The sequence below is a fragment of the Scleropages formosus genome, chromosome 2 (assembly GCF_900964775.1).
Source record: "Scleropages formosus chromosome 2, fSclFor1.1, whole genome shotgun sequence".
NCBI classification, from domain to species: Eukaryota; Metazoa; Chordata; class Actinopteri; order Osteoglossiformes; family Osteoglossidae; genus Scleropages; species Scleropages formosus.
This window is the reverse complement of record NC_041807.1, coordinates 12,847,892-12,861,205: the sequence shown is the minus strand read 5'-3', so window position 1 is coordinate 12,861,205 and position 13,314 is coordinate 12,847,892. Positions and strand designations below refer to the sequence as shown.

The following is a 13,314-nucleotide window of genomic DNA, read 5'->3' as shown; positions in this document are numbered from 1 at the left end:
CCCCCACCCCAGTCCATGATGTGGCTGCTGCACAGTTGGCGGACACAGAAGAAAGCCTGTCATTAAAATGTTAAAGAGTTCCCTCTGCTAATCCGCCATTGGGCCTGCTCCTACGTCCCACACTCCCACGTCGCAGCAGAGATACAGTACAGACCGCACGAGATTGCGGAGATGGGGCAGGAGGTGGCATATTGAGCCAGTAGTGAGACCTGCAGTTCTCGGGGAAAAAAAAAATCACAGAATCGTTGCGGAACTCAGTGACATCACACTGCTGCGGATCCGTGGAGGCAAATGTGCTATACTGCTGAAGGCCTCCTACTGCTGCAGATTCATGGACCCATGCGCTCGCACTTGTGAATGCGCTGCGTGTGTTTATGTGTGACTGACAGTTGCAGGTTCCTTGAGCAGTATCTCAGCAGCAGGTGGTGCATTGGTTTAGAAAGTGGCCGTGTGACCAGCAGGTTGTGTGTTGAAATCCCGAGAGAGGATCTGTTTTTGTATCCATTAACTTAGCTGAGCTGCCTCTGTAAATTCCCAGCTGTATAAATCTGGGTGTGAAAATGGAGCCTGTGTAAATACGAGGTGTTGCCATAAAAGTCGCTTTGGATGGAGGCATGTGCTGAGCAAAATCCTGTAATGTTTGTTCCACAGAGCACAGAAGTAAAGCTTCATGTGACTGCTCTGCGCAGCTCAGCTTCCACACATAACAGGAAAATAGCTTCGTTGACACAGCCGCCTGGTCCCGGAAGACAGTGATTCCAACCTAAATATTTGTATATAATTGTTTTCAGAAACCAACAAATTCATGAAGGGTTTGTACTGTTTGTTGTAAGTGTTTGCAGTTACAAGAGCCCCAGGCTGCAACCCATTACCGCGTGTGACACGCCAGTTTCCCCCAAGCAAGTGCTTGCTCTGCAAGGCCTGGATCAGCAAGTGCCTGTAGGGGGCGCAGTGAAGAGTATGCCTTATTAACCTCGACAGCACTAGCAGAAACCAGATGGCAGCCTTCCTGAAGGAGGCTTGGGGGCGGGTGTGTTATGCAGGTAGCCGGGCAGATGTGTCAGCCTACCTGAACGGCTGCTTCCTCAGCATTCTGGGGGTCCGCTGAGGGGAAGGGGGAGGATCGGGGAGGTGGCCAGATCCCAGCCAGGAGGTGGAACGTGCCATCTGTTTGGGGCCCAACCAGGCCACGGTGCTGTGCAAAAGGGCTATGCCAGCACTTTCTGTCCCCCCACCCTCTGGTGCCCCGCCTCCATGCCCCTTAATTAAGGCAGATGCTGGGAGGTTCACGGATCCTTAGCCAACGGTCCCATCACCTTGCCCGTTCATCCAATGATGGAATGCCCCCGTTTGAGAGACGGTACATTTTGCCAGTGAGTGGCCGTCATTGGGTTAAAGAGCCCATTTCTCAGCATGCACCATGAATCTTGAGCAGTAGCTCATAATGAACATTGTGCCTATAGAAATGTATTTGTCCATTTTAGCTCACTTGTGGGTGCCCTGTGCTTGCCGGGTTGTCACAGACATTGCAGCTCAGCCCATGTGGCTTTAAGGGTAAATCTAATGTCTACGTATACAGCAGGCCCAGCAAAAAGACAGTTAGAAGCAAACGAGTGGTGTGCAGCGTTAATTTTAATGAAGAGAAGCGTGCCACGCATATGAATGTGTTCATTAATTTAATTTCTTTATTTTTTGCTGTACTCTGTTAAGTCTTAAAAATGCTTTACCAATTAAATTCATTTTCGGGGTAAGTAAGGCTGTTCATTTGTAAACGTAAAAGCCCGTGCACAGGGAACTGTTTACTCCTTTTATCGTTATTATTAGACATTATTGGAGGCAGGAGGAAGTCTTAATGAACTGGCTACCTCCGGTTCCGAGGGGGTTCATTCTGAAAGGAGGGTCTGTTTGTCAGTAGGGCTGGGACACCCACCAAGCTGACAATAATTAGGCAGCAACCTGCAGCTGAGTGATAAAATATTAAGCGAAACAAGGACAACACCAGCATTCTGGCCAATTTGAGGGGAATAGAATAAAAAACACTTCTGTCTTTTTGTTTGGTCTTCCTGTGTAAAATAAGGTCCGATCGACTCGTTGACCTGCTGTCATTCTTTTTTGTTCTGCTGCCGAAATGCCCTGAGGGGCACATATGCTTAACAAGAAGTTTTTCAGATTGCTGTATCTGCTGTCATTGGCTACAGACAGTCATAGAATGGGGTTGCCTATAGGCACTTGTAAATTTCATGTAACATGATCATCGGTAGCCTAAAGCAGGGGTGTCAAAATACCCTATTTAAAGCCAGATTTTATTGAACTCACTGTGCAATAAATTCAACCTTTAAATGCCATTCATCTTTTTTAATTTCAAGAATCAGAATGGTACTTAAGAAGGATTAATAGCAATTAAATAATTGAGGCAGGAGGCTGGAGTAAGAACTTGCATTTGCCCCCTGCCAGAAGAGAAGTTGTATAACTACACGTTCTACACACAAGCCTGTTTTCCTCAGCTTGCCTGTGCTCTTAGAGTCGTGTGGTCCTTGTAGCACCTGATTTTCTGGGCTCAGATCACCCTCTGAGGAGCATGGAAGATCTGTGTTTCTCTATGGTGGGAACCTTGCTGTTTGCTGTTTTTGACCTGTACTGTGCTCTCAACTGTGGCTGAGTCCTGGATCCAAATCTCATCTGTTCCAGCAGAGCTAACCTCACATGCAGTTGAGAAAGCTGCATCTGAACACCCTCTGGGGTCAACGTTAGGGACAAATTTCTATCTTCACCTCTTTAATTTCACTCAACATGCTCACACACACGGACTCTTTCAGAGGAGAGTAAACAAGCCCTTTGACGAAGGATGCTTTTCCTCGGCTATCTGAGACATGTTATTAATATGCCACTGTTACACAATGTGAACAGACACAAAAAACTCCAATCAGCAGCAGAGGATTGTCCCAGTAAACAGCTTGAGGCCCTTCTCTAATTAAACTCCCACTGCTGGTAATCTGTCAGCGGACACCTTGTCCAACCGTCTGGGCTCTGTATTTGATCCGTTTTCCGGAATTTCTCACCCCTTTGTGCAGCATCAGATTAAATGGCCCCCCGTCTCCGCAATCACACACAAACACCAATACACGAGCACGCATGCACAAAATAAATGTTTTTCATCATATATATTTGTTCTTTGTTTCTTTTTTCCGTTTCAGTCTTCAGTGTCATCTGAAGTTCTGTTTTGTGATAGCTTCAGGTAATAGTCAAAAGTGGCTATTGACAAGTAGCTATATTTAAACCAGAGGTTCTTAACCTTTTCCTGGCCGCCAACCTTTTTCAGAATTTGATGAAAGCTACGGATGCCTCAGAGAAAAATTTTAATAAATAAATTCAGAGAAAATATTGTGCTTAATTTATTATGCTGGAAATAGATTATCTTCGCATGGAATTATGTCACCGATAGTAACAGCACAGTAATGTTACAAATTTATATTTAGTGACACAATGTTATTTTCAAGGTGGCACAGTGGTGGGCTCTTCAGGTGTTCATCTGAATCCAGCTGTGCCTGTGTGGAGTTTGCATGTTCTCTCCATGTCCGCGTGGCCTTCCTCCGGGTGCTCCGATTTCCTCCCACATTTCAAAGACATGCTGTTCAGGTGCACTGGCGACGCTATATTGTACTTTGTGTGTGAATATGCGAGTGCGTGTGGCTATTCTGTGATGGATGAAATCCCATTTAGGGAGTATCCCCCCTCAGCTGTGAGCCTCGTGATTCTGGCGTAGGCGCTGGACTGCTGCGACCCTGACAAATATAAGTGGTCAATGAAAGCGTGTGAGTGAGTGTTATTTTCAAAGCACACCTGCACTTAACTGACCTTCTGAAGCCCATCCATGGACCCCAGGTTAAGAACCCCTGACTGAGACCAAACTAAATGTACTGTACCACAGTACCAGAATAGGGTTAGGGCAGACTAGAGGGTGTTCTCCTTTTGGGTTTCCCGTCAGTTTTGCTACTGGCTTTTCTGTGTGCCATTTAGCCTGGTGCCGTTTTCTTGCTGTTCCCTTGGGGCTGTTTTTGGCTCCTGTGTTTTGTTGAAGCTGTGGTGATCTGAGTTGTGTGCTGAGCAGGAACAGTGTCATTTGAAAAGGCACATAACCTGTAACCATGACCACGTGCTCTAGAAGAGACTGAAGCCGGTTTTGTGTCTGATGTACAGACAGTGCAAAGGGGTGAAGCTCTTTGCCTTTTGGTCTGGAGCAGCAGTGTCCTCTGATGCTCAGCTGCAGCCTTATCTCAGGATTCTCGCTCTGCTAGAAATGCTGCGTCCTGCAGGTTGTCCACGTGTTCATTCACGTAGTCCTGTTTCCGTGCAGCCCCGCCTCTTTCGACCCACTCAGTGATTCACCACTGTAAAGTGTCTCAGTGTCCCTAATTGAAACTTTGAGACATCCGTAAGAGGATTTCAAAGCAATGATGAAAGACAAAAATCAGCACATCCTCTTTACAATTCTCTTTCTGCAGGAGAGCAACTCCTGCCATTCTTTCTAGGATTAGCCCCCCACACCCACACCTCCACAAGTCTGCTCGAGATTGTTCGTAATATTTTTAGGTGTTATTTGCGAACACCGCTTCTTGCATATTGCCAGTGTCATTCAGGCTTACTCTATCTTGTATGCCTTCGCCAGGCTGTCTGCCTCTCTGCTCTCCTTGATTTGTCACACGGTGACAGAGGATAACACACCCTCTCTCGGAATACAGGCTCTGCAGAGAAACAGCCGCGTCAGCTAAAGAGACAGCCTGGACAGCTAAAGAGAGGAGCTAAAGAGGAGCACTAACAGGGCAGCTTAAGAGGGGTGCTAACAGTTATGCTATCAGGTACTATAACTGGGATGCTATCACAGGTGCCAACGTTGTATTCGGGCCATGTACGGTGCCTCCTTTTCAGCTTGTTTTTTTTTTTTTTCCATTTGAAAAAGCAGTGACATTCATACACACACATACAAGGACCCATTCCAGGCAATTGTGTGTTTGAGACTTGAGAGTTATTCTTGTATGTTTCTTTAAATGTTTGAACATTGATTGTATATACAATACAGAGGTATAAAGCATGATGGGTTTTAGGGGGAAATAAGGAACGTCCCCATTTATCCTCTTTTGCCAAATAAGGACAAGAATGGGTTTTTCGGGGGGAGTTGGGGAAAAAACAAGTTTAGATAGATGTGTTGGTCTTGAACTCGCTCCAGTAAATAAGTGTATTCCATTATAAACAAGTACTCAGAAAAAACTTTGGGTGACTCACAAACATACCATAAACCCAGTCCCTCCTGAAGTAAATGTGAGTGCTGGGATGGGGGAGGGCATACCCTGAGGAGGAGCACAGACCCACACAGCCCCAGGGGTCGCTAGGTACTCCTCCAGAACAATGATGCTTCACCCAGACAATGCAGCGCTTCCAGATGGGATGGGGCATGAATCACTGCCAGGGTGCGATAAAGGACTGCGGTAGAAGATGAAAGGGCCTCAAGTGATGGTGTATCACACACACGTCCTTGGAGTGTGGGTCCTGTAATTAAAAAGGAAACACAGAGTTCCTCTCACACCTCCCAGTAGCACACATTTTATGCATTTGCACAATCTGCATGGGGTGATGGCCACCACTGCTCCAGTTCCTGACTTTTGCACCTCAGACCTGGTCTTGAGCCAGTCATGATCCAGTCCTGACCTGTGCCATCCTGAGTAGACTCTTAGCTCAATCTCCTTTCAGTTACTTTCCGGAATCCTCTACCTGCGTGGTAACATGCTGCTCTGACACTTTCTCTTCATGATGTCCTTCCTGTAATCTCTCATTTATTGTACATGTGTTTCCATAAGCATTTACTTCTGTACTTGTTCTTTTTGCTTAGTGGTTTAAGAAAGAAAACTTTCTGCTCACTGAGATTTTTGCAAAAAAGACTACCATAATGATTATGGCAGAATTTGGCCATATGTTGATTATGGCTCGTTTTCCTGTTACAGAGAGGCATGGCCATTGGCAGTGAGAGGGTTGGGTGTGAATGAGGGGGTGGCTGGGAAAGGGCAGTGCTTCTCCATCTTGCAGCAAGTTTGCATCATGACGCAGTGCACACCCGCCGCAGTGGATGTGCCCGAGTGCTCAGATCCCTTCTTCTCACAATACCTTGGTTCTAGGCCTGTTGTGAAAGATCGCTGAGGAAACGCATAGGGGGGTGGAAGGGAGCTGGGACAGCACAGGACATACCTGACCTAAGCTCACAAGAACTTGGCTCGGTCAGGCTTTTCACTATTCTCACCCTGACAAAGAACAGGTGGCTGCTGGGGTTGTGCTAATGTGCTGAGTTTTTCTCAGAGAGCTTTATCCTTTACATTTTCCTTCTGTTAACACTCTCTGTTCCTCCTTCTACTCTTCCTTCTGTTCATAATTTCCCCTCTTTCTCCCTTTCCCTCTGTTCATATTGTCACTCCCTTTCTCTACTTCCATGTGTCTGTCTCTTTCTTTTATCCTTCCCTCTTGTTTTCTTTTGAATTGATCTGCAGTGGAGGGGGGTGCGGTGGCGCAGTGGCGCAGTGGGTTGGACCGGGTCCTGCTCTCTGGTGGGTCTGGGGTTTGAGTCCCGCTTGGGGTGTCTTGCGGCGGACTGGCGTCCCGTCCTGGGTGTGTCCCCTCCAGCCTTACGCCCTGAGTTGCCGGGTAGGCTCCGGCTCCCCGCAACCCTGTATGGGACAAGTGGTTCAGAAAATGTGTGTGTGTGATCTGCAGTGCTCTGTCCCCTTGTCTCTGTATACACTCGCTCCTGCTCTAACTCTTCATCTGCCTTGTGGGTCTTCTTTTCTCCTTCACCCCTCTTTATACAGTCAGCTTCTATAAATATGAAAAGTTTTTCCCACAGTTTGATGGTATCATTTCAGATGAAAAGGGTTGCTCTGTATCTGGCTTCTTTACACTGGTTTTGCAGTATATGGAGAAGTACAGGGGAGCAAAGCTAGTATACTAACCAAACGAGCGAATCTGCCAAAATAAGAATATTGTCAAGGCTCCTCCAGTGATCAGTTGCATTTGGCAATCTCAAGACCTCAGGCATCCCCAGAGGCATTTGCTGTGAAACAGGTTTCACTGGTGGGAAAGGTTGGATCAACTCTCTGTGCAATTCTCTGACTCTTCATCTGTGGTAATAGAATGTACATCCTGTGGTTTTGCCCTTGAAGGACCTCTTGAGTCACACACTGGTCTCATATGGGAGCCGAAGTATGGAAGGCCCAGGCAGTTATTACCCCAAGCACTGCGACATTATTGCCCAATGTGACGCCTTGTATTGTTGGCTTAATTGAACACCTTTCCTACAGTCCAGCATGTTTTGTCAGCCCTTTTTACATCTGTTATTCAGTCTGAAGGTAATGTTTTATTGGCGTCTGAGAGAGCTTTGGTGTGCAGCTGGCTGCAGGCTCTGTTTTGTGGTGGTCCATGTACTGAACGCGCTGTCAAGAAGCAGTTGTGCTGGATGGCTCATTGGTCGACATGCTGGGAGCTAACTGACTGCATTGTTGGGCACCATTAGCAGACATAGAGCTGCAGAGTGAGCAGTAGGAGCCCTGGAGGAGGGCTTGAATGGAGAGAAAGGCCAAGAGGAAGACATTGAAAAGCACCGGGAATTCAAGAAAACCTTCCAACTGAAAGCTGTGGAAGCCAGTTTTCCCACGGTTCACAATAAGCCCTGTCAGCGGCAAGCAGGTCCCTCAGCACCAAGAAGGTGCTTTTTGCTGAGGTATTGGACTGTGGTAAGGTGCAGCCACCACCTTGTACAGTAAAACAATAGCTTCCCTGTTGAGCCCTGTGGGCATGGGGGGGTCCAGGAAGCTATGGAATGCAGTCACAGGTGCTGTTCTCACCAGTGGTCCACATCTCCGTTTCCATGGGAACAACTACACCACACCTCCAGACCTTGAAAATCCCTCTCTCACTCTCTGGGAAACACTGCAAGAAAGAAGAATTTTGATCACATATTGCTGCTATATGTAAGTGTGGTTAAAGCATCTTTTGAGTCCTGGATGAGAAACCCGCTTGCCAGCAGGAGGCACAGTGGTCAGGAAACTAGACTTGTGTCCACATTTGGCCAGTTGATGGTATTTTCTTTTTGTGGCTAGGGGATATTCTGAAAAAGGTGTCTGCTGAACAGGTAGATAAACTGCTAGACCAGCACTCTGTCACTTCCTGCGCTGGGTGTTCAACTGGCCATTGACATCCGTAGCTGTCCATAATCAGCACAAAAGCCCTCAGTAATTGGACTCTAAGCCTGGAAAACTTTCCACTCACCTAATAGGATGGCCTTACTTCACACTGTGCATCTCCAGCGAAAGGCCATCATCTGCAGGTTCCGCAATGGGTGTTACCTGTCATCTCTGTGCTGCGATCAAAAGTACACATCCTCACAGGGTGTCCTGTCCAAGCAGAAGTAAAGTTATGGAGGGTGTGAGAGAAGGGGGGTCTGTCACCCAGATAGGGCATCACTTTGACGGACTTCAGCTAGGTATTGTCAATTCCTAACTGGACAGTTTACTCTGAAATCCAGTCCCATGGGGGGATGGACGATGGAATTTTGGGAAGCTATAAGGAAAAGGAATTTGACTGCGTGGAGGAGCCAGAACTCTTGGCTCCATTTAAGTCCATATGTTTGTTTCAAACTGTTGCAGAAGGCCTTTGATTCGAGTCCACGGAGTCCTGACTTGGTTAGCTGGCAAAGTCACCTCTGATCAGACGGACGAACATGCAGGGAGAACAGTCGATATTACCAATCTGCAACACATGTACTTAGCGATGAGGGAACGGGGGAATAAGGCATAACTTTAAATTGGGAACAGAAAGGCGCAGAAGGGTTTCTACTGTGACAGGAAGGTATAGTGATATGTGTGGGAAAGGTGGTGTTCTATGGCCTGTACTGTGGGTGACACTAGTTTGGCTCCCAAACCATCTCCTTCCCAGTGTTAGCTTCTGCTCTCTGTCTGGCTTAGTCCTGCTGCTGATGGCAGAAATGCTGAGGAACTTGATAAGGATCCAGGGAGGAGCAATGATGATAGAGACACCGATGAGGCTGATTGCAGGTTCTTCGATTGCCATCGCTGCTTGTTGCCCAGACGACACTGTGTGAGCTTGAATATGAATCTCTCTGGAGAGAAATAACATTGATGGTTGTGATTCACTATCTGCTGTTATGAGGAAAACTACATTATGGCTGGGCTCTGAAACAGCAGTCACACACCAGAAAGATCTGAAAATTTTCATGCCAAGTATTTGCTGAATTTTAATATGTTCCTGGTGTTGAATATTGACACATTTTCATAATTTGTATCCAAGTGCAGTGGGAAGTATGAATTTTGTTTCAGGTTAATGGAGGAAATCCGCATTGGATGTTCTTGGATTTGCAGTGGCAAATCCCCTTAGCAGAGCCAACATGCTCACACTGAGAGGGCTTTCGAGAACAGTCATGTCCTGGAAGAAAACAGCTCTAATTGGCCCTGCAGTTGGAGTCAGAATGGGGCCCGCATGGAACCAAAGGAAGTGGTGGAGTGCAGGAGGAAACAGGCTCCTGTGGCTTTCACACTTTCAATACACTGTTTGCGGTGTCCTACATCCAGAGCAGACACTCTGGTGCAGCACAGGCTTGCCAGTCAATACAGCACAGAGATGGTCCTCGGTACCATTAATACAGCACAGAGATGCTCCTAAATTCCATAAATAACACATGGAGACATTTAGTACCATAAATAATCTAGGGCTGCATCGTTACATAAATGATGTGTAGTGCTACGTAGATCGCATTAAACAGCTGGACAAAGACATCTGGCAACGCCATAGATAGTACAGAAAATGAACCAGTGAAATTTCTACAGAGACATAACAAAAGTAGGACTCACCTGTTCTGGGACAATGAAGAAATTAATGGCATTAATTCTTCAAGTAAAGCAGACAGAATGGTGTAGCGGAGGACCTCGTTGCCATATATGACCTTACCTTGTAATGCAGGGACTGATACATTGCTAAAACGCTGTGTCTTCAGCTATTAATACTAATTAAGAAATACTGCTTTTTTAGTTGCAAGCTCTTTCCTGAATAGGCTATGATATCTTTTTCTATTCCAAATTTAAGAAGTATTTAGTATTTCAAAGAGATCAGACAAGTGTCATTGCTAGTTTCAACCACTAGGGGGTTCTGATCCTGTGATTTTGTTGATTCCATAGGATGCTGACAGTAAGTTGTTACTGGTGCTTATTGCCCGTGTGTTCCGTCATCCGCACCTCATCTGCACCAAAACATGTGCAGTGTGTGTATGGGAAAATAAACCCGGAACCAGATTTGGCTTTCCTCCTCATTCAAAAGTGTGCATCTGTGCCACTGCAGGGTATCTCAATTTAACATCATCTAGATTAGGTGGGAATTAGGATGCACTGCACATTTAATCCCCATATATTAATATGATTTCAGAGATTAGCAGTGTAATCCATCTACAATTTGAAATATGTAATCCACAGAAATCCAAATGAAACATGATGGATCCTGTCATGATAGTTGTAACATAGTTATAATGATTTACCAGAATGGTTTATGGGGAAATTGTTCCTCCGATAGAATTAACTACCTTTTTCCTACCTAAAACAGACAGATTTATTGAACTGTAATACATAAGGGACTTTCTTTCTCATTTATAGTAAGATGTACATGTTATTAGAAGGGGGTGCGGTGGCGCAGTGGGTTGGACCACGGTCCTGCTCTCCGGTGGGTCTGGGGTTCGAGTCCCGCTTGGGGTGCCTTGCGACGGACTGGCGTCCCGTCCTGGGTGTGTCCCCTCCCCCTCCGGCCTTACACCCTGTGTTGCCGGGTAGGCTCCGGTTCCCCGTGACCCCGTATGGGACAAGCGGTTCTGCAAATGTGTGTGTGTGTGTGTGTGTGTGTGTACATGTTATTAACCAGAATTCCCAGTGTGCTTACAGTGGGTATAATGCCACAGCCACATGTGAGAGGGGCCAGCATCCACAAAAAGGAGAAGACACCTAAAGGCAGAACGCAGCAGACTGCTGTCCCCACGCCATTCTATAATTGTGTTCGGCCATTGCTGTAGCTTGCATTTATTTGCCTCTAATGCTTTGTTTACTCATCAGATTGCTAATGGCCTCGCTCCAGCCCAGCCCCACTCATGTCAGCGGGTTTGTAATTGGTTGTTTGTCAGACCTTGAATTGAATCAGGCCTGCGGGTCCCCGTCCCCCCGTGGTCAGCAGCTGTTTCCCCTGTGGCCCATCTCCTCCTGTCAAGGATACTTTTAAACCCTGTTGTTGCGATCAGGTGTCTGCCCGGCTGCCGACAGTGGGGCTTTGCTGACAATAATGGGCGTCTTGTCCGTGCCTGCCTGTAATTAGTTTAGCTGTGGCTCTGCGATAATGTTAACTGTGCACCGGGTTCCCCACCCAGTGGCCTAGGGTGGATGTCTCAGCACACCCTCCTACTTGCTGCTAGTAGTGCCCATGGTGTAGGATGTGGGGGGAGACATACAATACCCCCCCATTCCCGCAAATTAAACTAACTTGATCGGGGAGATTAGATATCCTCCAGATGGATCAGAGGCAGTCTTGTATAGGTGCTTCCATTCTTTCACGGTCCTCCCTTTTCTTTTCCTTCTCCTTCATCTCATCCCCATTTTTGTGAACCGAGCGTTATAATATGACCCGTCACGTGAGCCAGTATTAATAGGGATAGAATTGGACAGGGGTGGCATGCTGAGGGGGCTGAAGAGAGAAACTCTTGTTAAAGTATGGAACCTTTGAAATAAAACCAGAAAAAGTCCTTTCAAAAGCTGGCTCCCACACAGAACATAATGCGATGCTGGGTCATTATGCTTTCCTCCATAATGCTGTAAATATACACTGAGAAACTGAACACATGAATATATAGAAGAAGAATATAAAGAATAAGTTGGAAAGAGGCAATGACAGAATGCATGGTGCATTCGGGAACAGATGTTTGTAGGCTGAATAACCGCTGGTAGTAATCCCAGATGATCGTTATGATGATGGTGATGATGATGAAGATGGAACAGAGAATGGATTACAGAATGCTGTTAACCACTGTCCCTAGGGGAAGGCCTCGGCTGATTGCATTTACAGTCAGATTCCTAATCCCTTTTGCTTTCTCTGCATTTTAAGACATCACCTGGGGCTTTTTGTAGGGATGCTTGTGCTGGTAAATGTCAGATACTGCAGACTGTGTGGACTGGTGTCGACCACCCTGAATATTCGTTTGGAGTTAGATACTGCTCATCCTAATGTTCTCCTTTTCTCTTTTTCCCCCTACCATCAGATCCGTGTGGATGGGCCATCCCATGGTGCCCTGCAGTATGAGACCGTTCAGGTGGTGGAAAACGGGCCTATTCTGCGCGATATGGCCTTCTCCACGGACCACCACTTCTTGTATGTCATGTCGGACACACAGGTGAGTTTTTCAGGTCACTTTATTTTCCCTTGACTTCACCAGTCTTTAAAAAAAAGCCTGGTGAAAAATCTGGTGAACTTGACCTGTAATTGGCAAATAGAGACAATTCAAACAGGCCACTGTGATTCAGATCTCCTCCTTCAATAAATGCCTGCCTTAGTTCTGCACCCATATAAAAATGCAGGAAAGCAAAGGTACCATGTTAAGGAAACACCCTACTGAGACAGTATAATACACTGCAAAGGTAGCAGTTTCTGGGGCCATGGCCTGGTGGGCAAAGGTGTAGAAATGACCTTTTCGTCTTGTGCAGCCTCCGCTTGAGATGTCCCTGAATTGAGAGTCCTCCACCATCCAGTTCTCCACCTTTCTCTTCCAGATGCATGTGTTTCTCTCATTAGGAGAAGAAAGATTATGCTAATTCAGTTTCTTTGTGTTTGTTTCTATGTCTATGTGTGCCTTTTTACATCTGTCTACTTATATGGGTACAAACAAAACCAGTATCAGTGAAATGGCGCGTTATTCAAAGAGGCTGATGTACAACCTATAAATAACTCTATGAGATGTCTTCATGTTATAGTTATGAAACCTTGTACGGTAAAGTTATTGGTCTAAATCTGTGCGGACACACGTTATTGAATCCTAGAACTGAAGTACTGAACCCAAATGGCCTCCATAATAATAGCTAAAGAACAGAAGTATGAACCGTGGAAGGCTGAAGGGATGACTTGTTCAGCAGTTATGTCAGGAAGCTAATGAAGGCATAGAGGTCAGGGCAGCAGTACGGAAAAGGTGGGGAAGAGAGGGGAGTTTGTTGAGCATCAATAGAGATCCCTCAAGCCACA

General features: G+C 46.3%; 1 protein-coding gene across 5 annotated transcripts in view; it reads left to right on the top strand.

The window, feature by feature from the left end:
* Positions 1–13,314, top strand: part of plxna4 (plexin A4) — a 182,121-nt gene that overhangs the window by 81,079 nt on the left and 87,728 nt on the right. For all 5 annotated transcript variants that reach the window (XM_018747502.2, XM_018747503.2, XM_018747504.2 and 2 more), the window contains exon 4: positions 12,341–12,472. In XM_018747502.2, the coding sequence (XP_018603018.1) occupies positions 12,341–12,472 (132 nt within the window). The remainder of the gene's footprint in view (positions 1–12,340; positions 12,473–13,314) is intronic.